At 43.5% G+C, this 22,854-nt stretch overlaps 2 protein-coding genes across 9 annotated transcripts in view; both read left to right on the forward strand.

The window, feature by feature from the left end:
- The window catches only part of LOC135557756 (SAM and SH3 domain-containing protein 1-like), a 321,252-nt gene extending 308,282 nt beyond the window's left edge, over window positions 1-12,970 (forward strand). For all 8 annotated transcript variants that reach the window (XM_064991329.1, XM_064991330.1, XM_064991334.1 and 5 more), the window contains 3 exons: window positions 4,763-5,844; window positions 8,065-8,196; window positions 10,070-12,970. In XM_064991329.1, coding sequence (XP_064847401.1) covers window positions 4,763-5,844; window positions 8,065-8,196; window positions 10,070-10,330 — 1,475 coding nt within the window. In that variant the 3' untranslated portion in view covers window positions 10,331-12,970. The remainder of the gene's footprint in view (window positions 1-4,762; window positions 5,845-8,064; window positions 8,197-10,069) is intronic.
- A 2,249-nt stretch (window positions 12,971-15,219) lies between these two features.
- The window catches only part of LOC135557757 (uronyl 2-sulfotransferase-like), a 123,682-nt gene continuing 116,047 nt past the window's right edge, over window positions 15,220-22,854 (forward strand). The window contains exon 1 of the mRNA XM_064991338.1: window positions 15,220-15,696. Within this exon, the coding sequence (XP_064847410.1) occupies window positions 15,468-15,696 (229 nt within the window). The 5' untranslated portion in view covers window positions 15,220-15,467. The remainder of the gene's footprint in view (window positions 15,697-22,854) is intronic.

Genomic DNA, 22,854 nt, shown 5'->3' on the forward strand with positions numbered 1-22,854 from the left:
GAATGTTGACTTCTTTAAAGGTCTTACACACATCGGCTAACGAAAGCGTGATCACACAATCACACAGTCGTCCGGAACAGCTGGTGCTCTCATGCACGCTTCAGTGTTGCTTGCCTCGAAGCAATCTTAGAAATCTTTTAGCTTGTGTCACTGGGCACCTCGCAGCTGGGCTTCCCTTTGTAGTTCGTAATAGTTTGCAAGTCCTGCCACATCCTCGGAGTTGGTGCAGTACAATTCAATCTTAGTCCTGTATTTACCCTTTGCCTGTTAGATGGCTCGAGGGTCTAGCGAGATTTCTTATAAGCTTCCGTGTTAGAGTCTCGCTCCTTGAAAACGGCAGCTCTACCCTTTAGCTCAGTGCGGATGTTGCCTGTAATCCATGGCTTCTGGTTGGGGTATGTACGTACAGTCACTGTGGGGGCGACGTCATCGATTAACGAAGCCAGTGACTGATATGGTGTACTCCTCAATACCATCGGAAGAATCCCGGAACATATATAACATGTATTCCAGTCTGTGCTAGCAAAAGAATCCTGTAGCTTAGAATCTGCGTCATCTGACCACTTCCGTATTGAGCGAGTCACTGGTACTTCCTGCTTTAGTTTTTGTAAGCAGGAATCAGGAGGATAGAGTTATGGTCAGACTTGCCAAATGGAGGGTGAGGGAGACACGTCTCTGTGTGTGGAGTAAAGGTGGTCTAGAGTTTTTTCCCTCTGGTTGCACATGTAACATGCTGGTAGAAATTAGGTAAAACGGATTTAAGTTTTCCTGCATTAAAGTCGCCAGCCACTAGGAGCGCCACCTCTGGATGAGCATTTTCTTGTTTACTTATACAGCTCATTGAGTGTGGTTTTATTTCCAGAATCGGTTTGTAGTGGTAAATAGACAGCTATAAAATATATAGAAGAAAACTCTGTTGGTTAATAGTGTGGTCTACAGCTTATCATGAGATACTCTACCTCAGGTGAGCAAAACCTTGAGACTTCCTTAATATTAGATTTTGTGCACCAGCTGTTATTTACAAATAGACACATACCGCCACCCCTTGTCTTACCAGAGGCAGCTGTTCTATCTTTCCGATGCACAGAACCCAGCCAGCTGTATGTTATCCATGTTGTTGTTCAGCCACGTCTCAGTGAAACATAAGATATTACAGTTTTGAATGTCATGTTGGTAGGTTAGTCTTGAATGGAGCTCAACTATTTTATTATCCAATGATTGCACGTTGGCTAATAGGACTGATGGTAGAGGCGGACTTACGTCCGCGATATCTCCGTCTCGTCCTCATGCGAATGACAGGGATTTGGGCCTTGTCGGGTGTCTGAAGTAAATCCTTTGTGTCCTACTCATGTGTATATATATATATATACAGTGCCTTGCGAAAGTATTCGGCCCCCTTGAACTTTGCGACCTTTTGCCACATTTCAGGCTTTAAACATAAAGATATAAAACTGTATTTTTTTGTGAAGAATCTACAACAAGTGGGACACAATCATGAAGTGGAATGACATTTATTGGATATTTCAAACTTTTTTAACAAATCAAAAACTGAAAAATTGGGCGTGCAAAATTATTCAGCCCCTTTACTTTCAGTGCAGCAAAGTCTCTCCAGAAGTTCAGTGAGGATCTCTGAATGATCCAATGTTGACCTAAATGACTAATGATGATAAATACAATCCACCTGTGTGTAATCAAGTCTCCGTATAAATGCACCTGCACTGTGATAGTCTCAGAGGTCCGTTAAAAGCGCAGAGAGCATCATGAAGAACAAGGAACACACCAGGCAGGTCCGAGATACTGTTGTGAAGAAGTTTAAAGCCGGATTTGGATACAAAAAGATTTCCCAAGCTTTAAACATCCCAAGGAGCACTGTGCAAGCGATAATATTGAAATGGAAGGAGTATCAGACCACTGCAAATCTACCAAGACCTGGCCGTCCCTCTAAACTTTCAGCTCATACAAGGAGAAGACTGATCAAAGATGCAGCCAAGAGGCCCATGATCACTCTGGATGAACTGCAGAGATCTACAGCTGAGGTGGGAGACTCTGTCCATAGGACAACAATCAGTCGTATATTGCACAAATCTGGCCTTTATGGAAGAGTGGCAAGAAGAAAGCCATTTCTTAAAGATATCCATAAAAAGTGTTGTTTAAAGTTTGCCACAAGCCACCTGGGAGACACACCAAACACGTGGAAGAAGGTGCTCTGGTCAGATGAAACCAAAATTGAACTTTTTGGCAACAATGCAAAACGTTATGTTTGGCGTAAAAGCAACACAGCTCATCACCCTGAACGCACCATCCTCACTGTCAAACATGGTGGTAGCAGCATCATGGTTTGGGCCTGCTTTTCTTCAGCAGGGACAGGGAAGATGGTTAAAATTGATGGGAAGATGGATGGAGCCAAATACAGGACCATTCTGGAAGAAAACCTGATGGAGTCTGCAAAAAACCTGAGACTGGGACGGAGATTTGTCTTCCAACAAGACAATGATCCAAAACATAAAGCAAAATCTACAATGGAATGGTTCAAAAATAAACATATCCAGGTGTTAGAATGGCCAAGTCAAAGTCCAGACCTGAATCCAATCGAGAATCTGTGGAAAGAACTGAAAACTGCTGTTCACAAATGCTCTCCATCCAACCTCACTGAGCTCGAGCTGTTTTGCTCAGTCTCTCGATGTGCAAAACTGATAGAGACATACCCCAAGCGACTTACAGCTGTAATCGCAGCAAAAGGTGGCGCTACAAAGTATTAACTTAAGGGGGCTGAATAATTTTGCACGCCCAATTTTTCAGTTTTTGATTTGTTAAAAAAGTTTGAAATATCCAATAAAAGTCGTTCCACTTCATGATTGTGTCCCACTTGTTGTTGATTCTTCACAAAAAAATACAGTTTTATATCTTTATGTTTGAAGCCTGAAATGTGGCAAAAGGTCGCAAAGTTCAAGGGGGCCGAACACTTTCGCAAGGCACTGTATATACTGCAAAGGATTTACAGTATATATAAATCTTTTGCATCCGACTCGTGTGTGTGTGTGTATATATAAATAATTATATACACACACACACGAGTCGGACGCAAAGGATTTACTTCAGACACCCGACAAGGCCCACATCCCTGTCATATATATATATATATACTGTATATATATATATATTGGACATGGTCTTCAGAGCATAACAGTTACATAACTGTGATCCACTTTGCATTGTCATACTTGTTTCTCCGGACATTACAATGAGCTACAAAGAGAAAACTACAAATGTACCACTATCACAAAGAATCAGCATTGCTCAGTGTCTGTGTTTAAACATTGATTTATTTTGACTTTGGGGTCAATATTTATTTATTATGCCCTGATAGCAAGTCTTGAATATCTATTAAACAAATGATTGGAAGCTAGCCTGAGATAGGGGATAGCTGGGACAAATATCAGGCAACATTGTGGGTGAAATTGGCAGTAACAAGCACATTGAAACACCACATTAACTTCAATGACGTCAGACTGACTTCAATCTGCATCAATCTTTTAATGCTGTCCAAATTAGTAGAGATAAATGACTGATTTGTGTATGATGTGTGTGATGTCATTTCACTATTCATTATTGCATGAGGCTTGCCATGCGGTATCTAGTGCTGTTTTACACACGTGTGCATGTTGTTCCAATAAGCCATGATGGTAAATTGGCCTCTAACCTCCTACTTTTATACCTGCGTCTGAAATTGTATTATGATAATAGCACCATCGGGATTGGAATAAGAAAGTATAGTCCTCTATAGAACTGGGACGATAAACTGAAAATGATCTGCACTGACCATCATGGACATTTTGTTGATATCGTTCATAGTGATGAATAACCTACAGGGTTATGAAATGAAGAACTTTTGCAAATATGGGTGATTGTTAAAGGATAGTTTGGGATTTTCCCCAGAGTCAGATAAACTCGTGGGTACCATTTTTATGTCTCTGCATCCAGTATGAAGGAAGTAAGAGGTAGTATCGCCAGCTAATGCTAACTAGCTTAACGCAAAGACTGGAAGGTGTAGGGTTTTAATGGTAAATATAAATAAATACTGTGGTGCACATTGTTATGAACATTCTATATATTTTTGTCCATATCGCCCAGCTCTAGTTCTCCACATCTGCCCCACTTGGCAGTATTGCACTCATAAGGCTACAATCACAAAAAAATATAATTTTCTTGTTGTTGTTATTACTCTAGCTAGTTCACCGTAACGCATTCTAGTTTTGTCTTAGCTATGTCATACCCACATAAACATGTGGTGTAAGTAGAATATGCAGTATGACATATGGATTTATACTGTAACATGCATGTTTTCATGCTTTCTACTGACAGATAACCCATGACCCTGGGTCCAACTGTACTCTTAATCATGATCAACATTCTGATGTATAAGGCTGTGGGTCAGAGGCTGAACAATGGAAGAGGAACACTTCAGTGTCACTGCTGTAAAGCTCTGTGTGTGAACGGGATTGTTCCAGATTCACATGTCCTCTTAGAGGAAGTTCACATTCACAGCTGATAGTGATAAATTAAAAATGCTGTACAAATGGCACAGAACCCATAGTGACATGAAACCCATTACATCCAGTACATGCAGTAAGTACACCTTAGTTTCAGTTCTCAGTTTTGTTATGTCCCCATCGAAGTCTGTTTTAGTTCAAATTCTGAGGATATATTTATGCAACCGTTCCCAGCTCTAAAATGAAGAGGGATATGTTTTACTGTGTTTCAGGCAAGACCAGGAAGACATCTCGCTCCAACCGCTCCTCTGCGGGCCTCCAATCCCCAGACTACCCCACCCTGCCCATGACCCAGTCTACTGAGGCCCTGCAGCAGAGCAAACTGGAGCGCACAGCCAAGTTCACAAAGCACTTCTTCCTCAAGCCCACCCTGAGGGGCTTCAGCCTGCTGGGGCTGAGGAAGGGCCCCCGCCGGAGCCCCATGCCGGCCAGCCGCAGCTGTGAGGACGTGGACGGGCCCCCGGAGGCTACCGGGCCCCAGGCCTGGAAGAGATCCCACTCCCTCGGGGACCTCCACTGGGAGCAGGCCTTCGACCAGAAGAAGGACTACAGCCTGGAGCTTAAGCCCGCTAAAGGTGTCTCCAAGTCGGGTAACAGCAGCAGGGTGAAGGGCCTCCAGGGTCATGGAGATGGGAGTTCATCACTGGCTCAGAATGGAGGGAGTGCTGTGAGCCCCAAAGGGCGTTCTGACCAACCCCCTGTGCCCTCCCAGCTGCCCCTCAGACCCCCCTGTCCCACCGCCCCGCTTCCCCAGCCCCAGGAGACCCTCCCCAGCCCCCTCCCCAGCCCTCCTGAACCCCAGCTGAGGGAGAGGAGCAACCGGACTCACCCCAAAAAGCCCCCAGTCCCCCCTCCCGTTCCAGTCAAGAAATCCAAGGAGCGCCTGGCCAATGGGATACGCCACCGCTCCCTTGTCCTTTCCTCCCCCACTCATTCCTATACTTCCACCCACTCTCATTCCCCCAGCCCTGTCATCAGCAGCCCCAGTGCCCCAGCCCTCCCCAGTAAGGCCTCCAGTACCCCTGCCTCCCCCTCTCCAGCCTCCCCTGCCTCCACCACCACCTGCTGTCCAGAGCCAGAGGAACCAGGCACCCCCCCAGCCGTGCCCCCTCCCTGGCTGTCTGACCTGCCCGAGGCGGCCTGCCCTCAGGCTCAGATCCAGGGCGGTGGTGGCAAGATGGCGGTGGCCAGGAAGGTGTCCTATGCTAAAATGGCAGTCGATCTCCACAGTGTGCTGGAGCAGAGACTGGAGGCCGAGGGCATCGACCTCACAGAGGAACCCTACTCAGACAAAGTCAGTTACCACCACAGCCTGTATCTATGGTTATGTACCTGTTATTACTGTGTAGAATACACACACACACACCCATCCACCACAGCCTGCTTCTATGGTTATGTTCCTGTTATTAGTGTGTAGAATACACACACACTATGGTTATGTTCCTGTTATTAGTGTGTAGAATACACACACACACCCATCCACCACAGCCTGCTTCTATGGTTATGTTCCTGTTATTAGTGTGTAGAATACACACACACACCCATCCACCACAGCCTGCTTCTATGGTTATGTTCCTGTTATTAGTGTGTAGAATACACACACACACCCATCCACCACAGCCTGCTTCTATGGTTATATTCCTGTTATTAGTGTGTAGAATACACACACACACAACCTCCACATCCTCACTCACACTCACAGGCCAGTTTGTCACAGCTAGGGGTTATACAGGACACACGTAGATGTGGGTATGCTTCTTTAAGACCATCTCACAACTAAAGAAATGAAAGAAACACTTTAAAAACCAGTGCAGATTGGACCACTGGCCCACTCTGTGAGGGAGGACATTAGAAGTCAGTGTAGGAATCTACTAAAGGACACACTGCAGGTCAATAAATACATTATTAGAAGCATTAGAAGGTTGAGTTTTTGTCTCCTGGCCGTCAAGGCCTTTTGATTCTCCGTTTTGTTTACTGCACTCAGACATAACAAGACTGTATCCTATATCCTGTCATATGGCTCTCGCTTCCTGTCAACAGTGGAAGTGGGTTGCTTTGGTATCCATACAGCAGAAAGAAAGATAGAAAGATAGAGAGAAAAATAAAAAAAGAGGGGGCAGAGTGAGAGAGCAAGACAATGGAGGGAAAATCTTCTGTAGGAGGCTGAAGCTCAGTGAAGGCATGGGGTTATTAAACAGTCAGACACCGTGCCGGAACCAGAGTCCAACACACACAGACAGACAGACAGACAGACAGACAGACAGACAGACACGCAGACGGACAGACACGCAGACGGACAGACACGCAGACAGACAGACAGGCAGGCAGGCAGACACGCAGACACACAGACAGGCAGGCAGGCAGGCAGACAGACAGACAGACAGACAGACAGACAGACAGACAGACAGACAGACAGACACACAGACAGCACTGCACTGTACTGCTGGGTTTATATTAGTGAGGAATAATGCTGCAGTGCAGAGACACTGTCCAGTCACTAGGGGTGCCGTCTTCAGAGAAGGGCTTTGTTAGGGTCAGACAGGACACTTGGCTGTGGCTCTACATCTACATACACTATTCTATTCCTTCACCCTGAGTGGCCTCCGGTCCAGTTTGGCTGGGTTGTCCTGGACTGGACATGACTCCAGGTGTCTGGAGCTATTGACAGAGAGAGAGAGAGTTTTAAAAGTTTTCCCCCACTGAATTCCCTTTTATTCTCTGTTCATGCATGGCAACCATTGGCTAGTCTAGTCCAGCTATGACATGTTATGGGATCTCCCGCATCGTTTGCGTGTCTCTGTAACTGAGCTTATCTCCCAGCCAATGGGCTCGTCAGTTGGCCAGTGTTTTGACTCGTTATTTCACATTATTAGTCTACTTCAATCCCTCATGAACAGACAGAAACTGGGCCTCTCCAGACTCATAATGTTTAAATGAGCAAATAAAGTGAGAGAGCTAGCTCCTACATCAGCCCCTGGTGTCTGAGCTGTTCGAAAACATTCAGTTCTTGTAGAGACTTAGGTTGACAAACTGTGACCGTAGTCAATAAAAGTGCACAGTACAGTCTGCATGTTGTGTTTAGATCTGTGACTTTATGGTGTTGACTGGGGCCGACAGACATTTGTATTTAAACGGAGCGAGGAGCCACTATGGCTTCTGATTGGCTTGTCTAATCTGGGCGTAGGCTGTGGGGAGAGAATTCCACTAGCCCTTTGAAATATGTTTTCTCTGCCTAGCATCCCAGATGTATTACAGATTTACTTCAGGTCATGGTTACTTAGGGTTTTCATGGTTGGGGTTTTAGTATCAGTATTGAGTTGTTGTGCCCACAGGGATAGGGTATATATCAATGGAAACCACTTCTCCTAATGTGCATGAGTTCTCATGCCAACATTTTTCAAGTGTGTATGCGTGTGCGCGTGTTTGTTTGTGTGTATGCATTTGTCTGTGTCCCTCTCCTACTCTCCCCACTCATCCATAGTCTCTCTCTCTCTCCATTTCTCTCTCCCTCCAGCATGGTCGGTGTGGTATCCCCCAGCCCCTGATGCAGCGCTACAGTGAGGACTTGGAGCAGCCAGTGAAGGATGTGGCATCCAACATGGACCAGGTTCGCGTCAAGCAGCTCCGTAAGCAGCACCGCATGGCTGTGAGTACTTTATGGGACAGATTCAATAAGCATTTACATGGTCTTCAAATCAAAGTCAATTTGTCACATGCGCCGAATACAACACGTGTAGGTAGACCTTACAGTGAAATGCTTACTAACAGCCGTTAACCAACAATGCAGTTATAAGAAAATACCTACAAAAGTCGACCAGGGCAAAGTTAGCACCTGTTCTTTTCCTCTAATGATATGTTTAATACTTGCTTTTCCTGTAGTGGGCTAAATCAGAGTGTTTCTTGGTAGTTTTAAACAAATATGGTCTAAGAAGACACCTGTACCAAATCGAATCACATTTTATTGGTCACATACACATATTTAGCAGATGTTATTGCAGGTGTAGTGAAATGCTTGTGTTCCTAGCTCCAACAGTGCAGTAGTATCCAACAATTCACAAAAATACACACAAATTTAAAAGTAAAATAACGGAATTAAGAAATATATAAATAATGTCAGAGTGGCATTGACTAGAATACAATAGATTAGAGTATGTACATATGAAATGAGTAAAACGGTATGTGAACATTATTAGATATAGAGATATAGAATTGAAATGTATGACATTTTGCATCCCAATATTACACTTAATATATGTTGCATTCAGAGTATTCAGACCCCTTCCCTTTTTCCACATTATGTTACTTTACAGCCTTATTCTCAAATCTATTAAATAAAATTTAAATAAATAAAAAAATCTTCATCAATATACACACAATACCCCATAAGGACAAAGCGAAAACAGGTTTTTTGACATTTTTGTAAATTGATTAAACATTTTTTTTTAAAGCATATGTATTCAGACCCTTTGCTATGAGACTCTAAATTGAGCTCAGGTGCATCCTGTTTCTATTGATCATCCTTGAGATGTTTCTTCAACTTGTTTGGAGTCCACCTGTGGTAAATTAAATTCATTGGACATGATTTGGAAAGGCACACACCTGTCTGTATAAGGTCCTACAGTTGACAGTGCATGTCAGAGTAAAAACCAAGCCATGAGGTTGAAGGAATTGTCTGTAGAGCTCCGAGACAGGATTGTGTTGAGATCTGGGGAAGGGTACCAACACATTTCTGCAGCATTGAAGGTCCCCAAGAACACAGTGGCCTCCATCATTCTTAAATGGAAGAAGTTTAGAACCACCAAGACTCTTCCTAGAGCTGGCCACCCGGCCAAACTGAGCAATCGGGGGAGAAGGGCCTTGGTCAGGGAGGTGACCAAGAACCCGATGGTCACTCTGACAGAGCTCCAGAGTTCCTCTGTGGAGATGGGAGAGTCTTCCAGAAGGACAACCATCTGTGCAGTACTCCACCAATCAGGCCTTTCTGGTAGAGTGGCCAAACTGAAGCCTCTCCTCGGTAAATGACTGCCAACTTGGAGTTTGCCAAAAGGCAACTAAAGGACTCTCAGACCATGGGAAACAAGACTCACTATTTTTGTAAATTTGCTAAAAATTCTAAAAGCTTGTTTTTGCCTTGTCATTATGGGGTATTGTGTGTAGATTTATGAGAGGGAAAAACTATTTAATCCATATTAGAATACGGCTGTAATTTGACAAAATGTAGAAAAAGTCAAGTGGTCTGAATACTTTTCCAATGCACTGTATATCACAGAAGACTGAAATATAATACAACTGTTTGACATAGAAACACCAGATTTTCTGAGTGTGTTTTTAGTTATTCATCAATTATGAAATTATAAAAAATATGAATAACATTGCACCCATGAGGCCACTAGAGGGCGATTTGATCATTTGACTGCAGGAAATGTTACTACGGTGTCATTGCTATGGATATATATTTATGGATATTTATGTATTATTATTACACAAAATTCCTAAATGTTTTTCCCGGTATTCCTCAGATCCCGTTTGGAGGTTTGACAGAGATGTGCAGGAAGCCGCTCTCCCCAGGTCACGTGAGCACCGTCTCTGATTGGCTCGTGTCCATCGGCCTACCCATGTACGCCACACCGATGGCAGCTGCGGGATATGACACGTTGGGACGTGTGTCCTCTCTCACAGAGAGCGGTGTGTGGGAAGTGGGGGTGCGGGACGAGAGGCACGTCCGTAGACTTGTGAGCGAGGCCCGATTGGTCAGCGCACACAGAGACGGACAGTCGTAACCGTGACAGTGGAGCCCATGCAGGTGTAACTGAGACAGTTGAACGGCTACGGGAAACAGTTGAGACTAAAGCACAGTTGAGACTAAAGCACAGTTGAGACAAAAGCACAGTTGCAAATAAATGCAGAACTGAATAACTGTGAACGTGACCACAGCACAGCTTCCAGCACCTATTGAGACTTTTGACTGGACTACGGAGTGCGGGTGGTTTGCAGTTGCAGCCCAGCTAACGCTTGAGACTTTTGACTGGACTACGGAGTGCGGGTGGTTTGCAGTTGCAGCCCAGCTAACGCTTGAGACTTTTGACTGGACTACGGAGTGCGGGTGGTTTGCAGTTGCAGCCCAGCTAACGCTTGAGACTTATGAGCAGCAACCTGCTCTTAGGCCCCCGTCTTTATCAATCTGTCTCTCTCTCTTTCTATTCCTCTCTTTCAGATGTTTACGGTGAGATTGTTCCGACTGCCGAGAACAGTTATCAGATGCCTTTAAAACTGACTGTTCCCTTCTGAAACATCCCCCCCCAGTCTTAAAATACTGAGAACTGCCTTTGAGGAAATTAGCACACTTTTCTTACTCTTTTTTTGACTCTCCTTTTAAAGACTAAATGATGTTTTTTTCTGTGTTTCAGAAGTGCTTGATTTGTATCTCTTGTGCAAATAGAAAAGCACTAGAGAGTAGTGAGAGGATGTAGCTTGGCCAAAGCAATTTCTTTCAATGTGCAGATTTCACCTTTGTCGTTAATCCCATTGCTAAATGCTACAGTAGATTGGAGAACATGGTTTATTGCAGATAACACAACAACAACAAATAACACAAAACATGAAATAGGCAAGATTGCTGTTATATTAAGATTTAAAATCCTTATTTTCTATCATGCTATAGTGTTTTTGTAATATACTGAACCATATATTTTAATTTCAAGGTGTTTTTACAGTATGTGTACAATAAGTATTGTGTGTCTGCTTTGTGGAATGTCAAAGTCTGAATGTCAGTCATTGTAAGTATAAACAGTCAGACAGATCTCGACATGAGTTTATACAGTATTTCAGATTATATTGCAGATTTCTTGGTTGCATGTAATCCTCCAATATGTAGGTCCTTACAACAACACTATCTACACAGTACTGCTCTAATAATCTTACATGGGAGATCAGCTTTTCTTTGCAGACAATATCGTCTCCATATATCTATCCAGGCGGATTTTAAGTTGCCTTACCATTATGTAAAAAAAAACAATTAGATTAATACGTATTCATGTACTCAGCATTATAAATACAGCAGGCATTTCAACCCCCATCTTTGACTAAGGCTTGATTCCTCAAAGCCTCACCGGGCCAATATGTTTTGAATGTGCTTGTAATGACAGTGATTGTTAGTAGAAGACACACACACATGCACACACACGCGAGCAGCCACATAGCTCTGTCGGTAGTGTCCTTGCTGTTCTTGTTAAGCACAGATGTTGATCCACATGAAGTCTAATTTAAACACAGTGTTCCATGTTCAACGGCCAGCCATAGACCAGCTCAGTACTGTAGACCACAGAGACAGACTGAGACATGATGTAGATGATCCACTCAGAAGGAGGGGCAAAGAGGAGTGCTACAGCTGTTCCACAGAGACCCAGCTAACAGCTGGTTTATCATGTCCGTCTGAGCCTCTCTTGGAAGAACAAGAACAAGAAGGGGGGTGTCTTAGAGAGAGACACAGTCAGGGAGTACAGATGAGAATGGGAATGGACTGAATCTCCATTCACTGACCAGCAGACCAGACCTGTGAGTCCCTAGCAGTGGATTCCTAGTCCAAGACCGGTGTGAATGGAACCACCTTTGTAATGTTATTCTAGTTATGTGAAGTACTACATATTGCAAACAATATTCAAGTCTTATCCCTTGTCTCGGGTTTCAAAATACAAGTTTGCAGAGTGGTGTAACGCAGGGGTGCTTTTGCAGTGGACACTCGATAGAAGTTTGATGCCTTTTCTCTTCAATCATAGTGGAGCTCCAGGTTAGCCTGGGAGACACTTGTAGGCGGAGTTTTTAAAGAAACAAAAATACCTAAAATTTAAGATGTAAAAAATACTGTCACTGTAAAATGCACTTTAGAAAGTAAATAAAAAATGTTTAAGCAAAATTGGCAAAATGTTCTTTAAGTCTGTAAGCAGACATTTGTTTTCAGGTAATGTAAAGGGTTTGATTGAATGGGTTATACTGGTATTTAGTTATCTTAGTATAGTTCCCAATGCCAAGTCAATGTACAAATGTAATTAATAATAATTCATGAATTAACCTGTTCCAATTACTTAACTTCCAATTTACTTTTGCAGTCTTACAGAAAACGTAATTACATATATGAAATGGTTAACAAGAGTTGCACATTCTGTATATGTAATTAGTATTTAAATAACTTATTTTGGGGCTTTTCATATCAACTGTAATTACTATACAAATAGCAATACCTTCCTGCAAATTGCATTAGCCAGTGAAAAGCTACAGTGTTTATTGTAAAATATAAGTGTACAAATGATTTAATTTGGTTTCAACTAGCTAATGATTGTCTATAAAGATATTCTTGTGTATTGAAACAAAAAATGATGTCTAACTATTTGTCATTCTGAAATATAATAAAAACGCTATCGCCATCCTCTGTGTTTACACACACACACACACACACACATACACACACGACGCACAAACTCACCACTTCTGTCTGATGCGAGGTGTGGGCAGTGAGAGTTATTGGACTATTTGACTACTGTGGTTAACACCTAAAACCTAAAACCTGCACCACATGTTGTTCTGTGATTGCTGAATTTCTTATATTAATCTTAATTTTATGTGTGGATAATAAGTCTCAGTATACAATAACAGGCATTGCATTACCAGACTGGATTTTATTAAAACTCTCTGGATCCCAACACAGGATCAGTCTGCTGAATAAGAGCAGAGGCTGATTTCATTTCTCTGCGGTTTGGAGAGGGAAGAACAATCTGATTTACTTTTGACCCAAGGCTCCCTGGCATGGATGTCTGCTTGGCGCAATGAGTTCATGCCCTCTCCATAAGTGTGTAGGGTGGGGGCGGGGTTGCAGTGTTTGTGTGTGTGTGTGTGTGTGTGTGTGTGTGTGTGTGTGTGTGTGTGTGTGTGTGTGTGTGTGTGTGTGTGTGTGTGTGTGTGTGTGTGTGTGTGTGTGTGTGTGTGTGTGTGTGTGTGTGTGTGTGTTTGGGGTGGGGTGGGGTGGGAGTGCAATCAGTGTCTGCTTGGCATAATTCATGAATCCCCTATCCAGCAGGTTTTCCCATGTAGTTCCCAACCAGGGGTTTGTAATAGAGTGCATTCTGTTGTGTGTAGTTGTGCCTGGCTTGGAACGACACTGTTCCTGTCCCAAGCAAACAGGTTCCAGAACACATTTAACTCCCCCGTTAACCATAGCCATGGGAAGCAGAGGTGCTGAGGGTGTTTAGGGGTGCTGAGGGATAGAATAAAAGTATAAGAAATTATAAAAAGTTTCCACAAAATTTGTGAACTAGGCCTTTATTACTCCTGTATGAGCGGAGACCCCCCATCTTTTGACCCCCAACGCAAAACATTTTCTTGCGGCCAAGCCGTTTACATTGGCCTTTCAAATTAGGGCCAAATTCTAACTGCCCACCAAGGCCAGCCCAACCCGGGTTGAATTTAAATGCCAATGAAAACAAGGTTTTAGTCTTTATAAACATAGAAATAGAATGAGATTCTAGATCTGTGTTTATACCCATGCTTTTTATGGTTTGGTTAGACTGTTTCAAATAGAGACCATTGCTATGACTACAATACAGCTGCTATCACTAAAAGTGAGTTAGAGGACCAATATACAGTAAGTGTCTGTCTACGTCTGTCACCAGAATGCGAACGTTATTGTACAGGATACGGTCTCATTGTACTATGTCAATCTGGGTCCAGCTGTTCTATGATTGCCACCAGAAGATTGTTGTATCTGGTCACGTGGTCGGAGAAAGCTGTGGTCAGTTAGAGGGAGAGATTTACGACCGGTTGTTGTGGCTTTACATTCCTCCTGTCTCCTTACTGCAGACCTGAGGGGTAGAGGGAGTAGAGAGACACTAGAAAGGGAATGTTTACACACTCACACCTACACTTGGAAGGGTGAAGGTTGGCGGTCCACTCACTAGTTGTTTCGACTAAGTGGGCTTGCATCCCCTTAGGTAATTCAAATGTAGGCCTAATTAGCGCCTTACTCCTTATTTACCATAGCAAATGACCATCCTGACTCTGAGCATGGCTGAGGCAGTCCTTTCAATCACCATCCGCATGGAAAGAGAGTGAGGCTGTATTGTAGCCCACACACCACCCACTTTCCTCACTTCCATGATGTAGCCTATACTTGTACCCATACCATAGGTATAGCATTCTTTCACAGGCTGCCTTACATACGGCTTCATAATACACCAGTCTGTGTTGCCTGTTTGTGCCAACTACGTAGCATATACCTTAAATCACACACAACAGACTTTTTTAACCTTCAAACCCAACCAGTGCCTTGACTGATTTTCTTATGCCACTTGCACCAATTTGTGGTTATACTTTATCCCTTTTACAGTAATATTCCCCACCAAAAGCACCTTTGATTGTTTTGGAATAGGCTACCTGCTAGCACTCTTTCTACTTATGTTATGTAGAGTAGCCTACATGTCCGAACTCGTCTTAATGTGTATTAATGTCATGTCCTAATTGCTAAGAACGAAACTCTGTAAAATGAAAAACCTGTCTTGACAGTATGACAGAAGGCCCACATTACCTATGTAGTCTGTTGCCGTACACGCGGTGACGCTGTTTTGCACCTAGACTCAGAAAATATCTGCAGATTTTTTTTCTTCCACATTCAGTAATCTGACACCGCCGCTGGCTCAAAACATCTAAACCGAAGGATGAACTCACAACTTCATTGGCAGAAATAGTCCGAGAGAACAGACGAGAGAGACCGAACGGAGACGAAAACCGAGTGCGCAAATAACTCGTGGCGGCGGCGGGTGCCTGCGTTTCCTAATAGGTGTCCGTTTCAAATAATATCAAAGCAAGAAGTTTCACTTTCCACAGGCGGATGGGTGACTATCGCTCTCGGCGGCGCTTTGTGAGGAGGAGATGATGAAGAATTTCAGCAACAGTCCCCTTCACAATAACCAGACTCCAAACCACATTAGAGATTGGAACAACAAAAAGTTCGGTTTTCTCTCGGCGGTTCTGTTACGTTTTTCCCTGCGAGGTTATGGTTTTTGCATGGCTAGTCTATTCATCTTCTGTTTTGGGTCTCTGTTTTACCAGTTGAACGGGGGACCCCCCAACATTCTATTGGACATCCGACAGTATCTCGGTAAGAACTTGTTATTGAACGAATGTATCTTCTGGTGGTGGTGATCGCTTTTGAGTAGCCTAGAGTTTCGCAACATTACCAACGTGTACAATAAGTAGGCTACACGGCTCTTTGAGGACGTGTAACGGCAAGTTTACTGTTGCATACTGTTATACCACCTTCAATGCATTATCCTTTTCTTGTACCGCCCGGTTCGGGGCCAATGGGTCCTCTTTGATTACTTTTTATTAATGACCCAGGGACAGCGCAAATTTAGAGATGGCAGATTTACCTTTTTTTTCCCCCCCAATAGTAAATCCATGTGATAATGTTTCTTCATATGAAGCTGGATACATTGTGCCATAGATATTGTCACATACTCACATTGATTGATTCCAATTGTTGAAGGAAGAGACAGTTTAATTTGTGTGAGCACTCAAAGTAGCGTTATCTGGAGCCTAATGACAGTGCTTCTTTGGTTGAGCAGTAGAGATCTATTATTGTAATCTAACCCCGACAACTGTAAAGATTAATACTATGTTACCTTGGTGTTTCTCGAAACGGGCAGATGCGCCCTGTGGACTGTCACATAGCGGCCCAGACGTGACACTTTGCTGAGTGACACATAACGCAAACAGGGCGCAGCAGGTAAAAGTGAATTTATACTTGATCGGAAAATGTGATCGGAAGCTTTGTATGGCGATTGTAACGGAATGGCGGAGCCTCCGGAGGCATGAAGGGGCCAAATCAAGCTTCATACCGCATCACCGTGCATCTCTCAAATGTAACAATGTGGAGGGCTCTGTATAGCTCCACATTGACATGATCGGTTGACGGTGTGTGATTGGTCACAGTAAATGCTGTATAGCCACTTCCAACCCAGACAGACCAGGCCTTTAGCTCTGTATTCAGATACCCATGAAAAGTCAATGATTCAGTCACTCCTTATCTGCTTCATCAGTATTCAACCATCAGTCATTTCTTACCAACAAAATGTGAATAACTTAATGTGCCCCATGTTCAGTGTTTCTCAAGTGTTAGATAAATGTTCTCATCTTCTCATGGTCACTTGAGGCCTGTTCATTCTCTGTACAGCACCAGCCTCGGGTCCTGAGGTGATTTCATATCAGCAGATCACACACCTGGAACCGGCACACCAGTTGCCAGGAAGTGTGTGTGAATGTGGATTTGTTCTGTACTACACTTGTGTTCTGTTCTTACAGGGAGATTGTGTTCTTTAGAATGTGATAAACTGGTAAATCTATAACTAGAGTCACTCACCACACATTCACTGATCCCCCATGAGTGAATGAGTGAGTGATTGAGTGAAGGAAAAAGACACACACACACACACACACACACACACAGTAAAATGAAGGAAGGACTGTATGTGGATGAGGACTGACTGGTTCAGGATTTCTGCTGCCACCATGGCGCATCGGTCAGAATGCAATAAGGAATTTATGCCTTTGTAACTTTCAAACTCATTATTAGTCACGATTATTCAGGATTATCCGTAATCATGGTAGAATCCACATTAATGTAGAAGTGTTCAGAAACAATTCTATTTTTATTTACAATAAAAGGCACTCCAAAATGACTCAGTAAATGATTTACCATTCATTTCTATTGGGCACAAAATCATTTGAAACAACCAAAACAAACGGCAAATGCATCCAACAAGTTTGTAGAGTCACAGGCTTGATGTAGTCATTGCGTGCTGGGAACATGAGACCGAAATACTGAACACATATAAGTGAATTTGTCCTAATACTTTTAGTCCCCTAAAATAGTGCTGTAATTTCTAAACGGCTCAACCGATATAGATGAAAATACCCTCCAATTAAAACTCATAGTCATTGTATCATTATAAATCCAAAGTTCTGGACTTCAGAGCCAAAACAACAAAAAGTGCCACTGTTCCAAAACGTTTGGAGTTCACTGTAAGCAGTCCTACCTAGGGGCCTGTCAGACACTGGGGCTACTATAAGGGGCTTCCAGGAGTAGGGGAAGCATTATGTAACAGTGACATAACTATACCATATCATCACTACTGCATTGGGGGAAGAGTTACCACTTACTAGGGAATCTGTATCAATCCGTTCCAAATACTGCATATTAAACTCTAGGACCCCTGACGTTGTCTTCTTCCCTCATACCTGCAGGGGTGGAGATATATACATGAGGGGGAAAAGAAAAGGAGCGTAGAGAGGGATTGACAGAGGGTGGGAGCATGGCCGAGATGGATGAAGAGAGCATGGGAACTAATAGATTGTTTATGGAGCACTTTTGGATGGAACTGTAAGAGGTTCTTCTAGTGTTCTTTAAAGGTCCAATGCAGCCATTTATATCTCAATATCAAATCATTTATGGGTAACAATTAAGTGCCTTACTGTGATTGTTTCAATTAAAATGGTTAAAACATTTTTTTGAAATTGCTCTTTGCTATGAAACTATTTCTAAAGCAAGAATTTAGCTAGGACTATCTGGGAGTGGTCTGAGTGGGGAAAACTGAAAACTAGCTGTTTTTGGCACTCTTTCTTATTGGTTTATTAACTAATTTACTGCCTGGTGTTGCCACCAGGCAGACCAAAACTCCATCCCACCAAAACAGTCTGAAATGTCAGGCAGATTATTTTTCAAACAGCTCTTACACTAAAAGGGCAATATCATATTTGTCACAGTATTATTCCAACCTCATAGTGTGGAAATACTGCATATATAAAACACAGGAGAATCATGTTTTTGACTGCACCAGGCCTTTAAGGTCACTCAACACAATGGATGGCAGAATCTCATAGTATCTGTTTGCTTTTCTTACTCTCTTTCCCTCTTCTTTCATCTCTTTTCATCTCTCTTTCTCCCTCTCCTCCCTCACCGCTTCCCTCCCTCCCTCATCTTCCCGATCTGTCAGTGAGGGTGTGACAGATGTGATCAACAGAGCTAGGTGAGGTGAGGCACACTCCAAACACACCGAGGGGAAATCCAAAACCTCCCAGGCTAGTATATATTGAGAAAGTTGTAATAATGAGGTATTGTGTGGTTGTCCCTCAGTGTCCCAGAGTGATGGGCAGCCCAGGGCAGACCAACTGGCTTTTATGTGAGACAGGCGATCAGTAGGATTTATTCACCTTCAGCCACCAGTGTTTCTTTTGGCGGAGGAGAGTGTGAGTGGGTTTTTCTCTTTGGCTTATGCAGAGGTAGGATTGTGTGTATTTGAGAGTGAGAGTGTCTGTATGTGTGTGTGGGGATGTGTGTCTTGCTCACTCACGCAGAGGTACTGTAGGAGGAACAGGCCCTGTTTTGTTTGGGCCGGTGGGGAGGTTGGTGTTTGAGGGTGTCACTCAACATATCACTGTGGTAACTTGAACTGCTCGGGCGGGTAGGCCCTCCGACTCAGATTTACTGCCCCTTTCCTCTCCGTTCCTTCTCATTACACACACACACACACACACACACACACACACACACACACACACACACACGCACGCACACGCACACACACACACACACACACACACACACACACACACACACACACACACACACTGAGCAGTGACCCAAAATCCCCCTTTAATTCAATTATTTCTGTGGGCCGTGCCAAGCAGCCACCATAGATCCGCTATCCAAAGGTGTGTGTGTGTGTGCATGCGTGTGCGTATACATGTCGAGGGTCATTTGGAGCTGAAAATTTGTTGAGATTGAGATGTAATTTTTATGGATGATTGTTTGGGTAATTTGCTGAAGAACTGTACAGTTCACTCGGTGAACGAGAAATGCAGACTCTAAAAGTGTAGCATTAGAGTAATCGGAAGGCTACAGTGCTTCCACCCACCACTCATCTATCACACATGGAAACATCCTACCTGGCTCTTAGTTCAAATAGTACCTTTTTTTCTGAGTGGATAGTGAGACTATCTAGAATCTAAACAGTGCAACATAGGGTTCTACATGGAACCCAAAAGGGTTCTATGGGGACAGCCAAAGAACCCTTTTAGAACCATTTTTTTAAGAGTGTAGAGATGTTAATCTCAGCATCTGCTGATTGGACCAATTGTATTAATAGTCTTTGATATGTTCTGGCATCAGCCCACCTGCCTGAGGAGCTGTGCCTGGAATTAAAACAGAGACAGAGAGGAAGAGGAGGATTCCTTTCTTTCTGTCTTCCTCCTCTTTCTCTCCTCTGAATGACTGCTTTATAAACAGCCAAGATACATTGGGTTCCAGGAATGTTCAGACAGTTGAAGATTCCAGTCTTACGGTGATGTGCTTTTAACGACCCGACCTACAGATCAGACGATGTTTGTGTGTTTGTATGTGTGCATGCGTGTGACATGTGTAGTGTGTGTGTGTGCAAATAGGTGTGTGTGTGTGTCTGTCTGTCTGTCTGTCTGTCTGTCTGTCTGTCTGTCTGTCTGTCTGTCTGTGTGTGTGTGTGTGTGTGTGTGTGTGTGTGTGTGTGTGTGTGTGTGTGTGTGTGTGTGTGTGTGTGTGTGTGTGTGTGTGTGTGTGTGTGTGTGTGTGTACCATAGCCCAGGGACCATATAGTCCAGTTACATTGAAGCAGTGTGTATTATAATTTGCCTCCATTAATCATAAGAGCTGGGTGAGTTTACACTGTCAGAGTCTCACAAACTGTCTCAATGAGCAGTGCTCTGCTCAAAAGCTCTCTGTCACCCCTATATACCCTCACAGACCCTGGGTCCAGACGAATAAGCAGTGTTGACCGGAACGTAGAGAGGGGTCTCCTTTTCCCTGACCCAGGCCTCTCAGAGCCACCAGAACAAGTCATCAAGGGCAGAGGAGCCCTCTCTCTCTCCCCCTCCCTCCCTCTCCCGCTCACTCCCTCAGTTTGCCCATAACAGGACAGGAAGAGAGTGACATTTTTAGGTGATTTCATATGAAATCAAGAATCTACAGTTTGGCTGCCAACCAATTAGGATTAACACCTGCTAATATGACCAGCAATGTCACTCAACTGTGATCTGAACACCAGTAAAAACAGAGAGAAGGGAGAGAAAAGAGACACACCAACACACCAACACGTCTAACTGAACACGAGTGATTAAAAGCATCACACTAGAGTGGACCCCACTGAGTGTCACACACACATAACACACGTCACACACACACACACACACACACACACACACACACACACACACACACACACACACACACACACACACGTCACACGTGCTGATTAGACTGACGTAACACAGTTTGACACAGTTTGTTGTCGGCTACCCGCAACTCTGACATTAAGTACACCAGGTCTCCTACGCACATAGTAATGCAACCACATAGACTTTATAATAAACATATAGGCAAGACAAACAAACACACATGTAACACTAAGGAAGTTGTTGCCGATTTCCGCCACTTGGATTAAGGAGGTGAGGGAGTGTCCAGGGAGAAGGAGAGTCTAGGTGGAGTAAGGGCACTATACCTAGAACCCTCATTCACGTCTTTACAGTTCCATACTTAAAAACCACCGTCCCCGTCTTCCCACGGTACGCCGACCTCGGCGTCGCAAAGGGGATCCCCTGAATGAACAAACGCTGCCTGCCTGATATACCGTGTTGACTTAATTAACAACTAGGCACACCTGGGACTGTCAGACCAACAAGGGGGCGTTCACAATACATTCGACTGTTCTTCACCATTACATCTGCACTAATATACATTGGCGCAATCGTTCCATATGCCCACTTTCAACACTGGGGGCACACACACACATGATCACTGTCAGAGACACACACACACACATGATCACTGTCAGAGACACACACACACACACATGATCACTGTCAGAGACACACACACAAGCAAGGAGCCTTGATGAGCCAGCCGGTCACTTAAGTGTGATTTTTGGCACTGACTTGGCCCTCTGCTCCACTCACACACCAGCAGGCCCATTCCACACTTCCTGTCTAAGGATATTAAAAACAACGGTCAGATTTTACTCATTCATATGTTATTCCCACAGACTGACAGATTTAGTGTTGGAGCCTCTTTAACTAGGGGAAGGGATGCCATCCCATTGGAACAGTACCCATGTGTCACACAGGTGTGAGGTTTCCATAGAAACGGAATGGCATAGAGGTCATTGGTTGGTTGAGTTGTTACTCACAACCTGAGAATGCATAGTACCAGGTTTCCAGTTGGGGACCAGTCTGGATTCTGTGTGAGGGTTGCCAGATAATAAGATTGTTAAAAAAAAAAACTTTTCAAGAGGTCCAACCCAGTACCAGGAGACAGTGCCTTTTCACATCGGCTTGTTCTGTACATGTATATACGTGATACACAGCTGTGAATATACAGCCAGGTCGTTTAAGATTTACGTCTGCATTGAAAGTCAATGGGGTTGTGGATGTGTGTAATCCCATGTCTCTGGATCAGAATGTTGTGTGTTCAATCCCAGTCATGGAAACAAACATTTTTATTTTTTTATTTTAACTTTATCCCAAACCTTTACCGTTAACTTAACCATTTGGAATGAGTGCCTAAAGTTAACCCTTAACTTCTACATTTGTTGTTTGGAGAAATGGAATGCTACAGAACAGCAGGAGCAACAGAAACACTTCAAAAAATGACGTTTGGAGCAACTTCAAAATTGGAATTTTGGAGAACGTGGATGAACGTTTAATTTTGCAGTGAGACTGTGAGAGCTTGTTGGAAAGTAAGCCGTTATGGTCTGGTATTGCATCCCGGCAAAATAAAATGAGTCGTTTATGTTCCAATTTGCACTGTGGTTTCGTCGAGAACACTTCCATTTTGCCAAGGCCGAGATGGGTGACAGAGACGCATGCAGACAACAGTTGAGGCATCAATTCAGGCGACAAGTGGAGGCCTAATGACAATGGCAGATTGCAGATTGTCATTATAATACACGTTGTGCTGTTTTGTAACTGATGTGTCTTATCAGTCATCAAATTGCTCTGTTTTGATGCTGGAATTATTTTGGAAGTGGACGAACGTCGATGTGTAGTTTACAGGAAGGGGTGCCTTTAGGGAGGGATGGTTTGACAATCAGAAGGAAACATCATGACTGGTTGTGTTTATGCCACATTAAAAAGTAAAACATGTTAAAAGTTGTATGACTAATCTTTACTAGGCTATCAGGCCACCAGACATCATATGAAATGAAGGGGGATAATATGTCATTCTATGATTTAC

This window comes from Oncorhynchus masou, chromosome 16 (genome assembly GCF_036934945.1).
Source record: "Oncorhynchus masou masou isolate Uvic2021 chromosome 16, UVic_Omas_1.1, whole genome shotgun sequence".
Taxonomy (NCBI): Eukaryota; Metazoa; Chordata; class Actinopteri; order Salmoniformes; family Salmonidae; genus Oncorhynchus; species Oncorhynchus masou.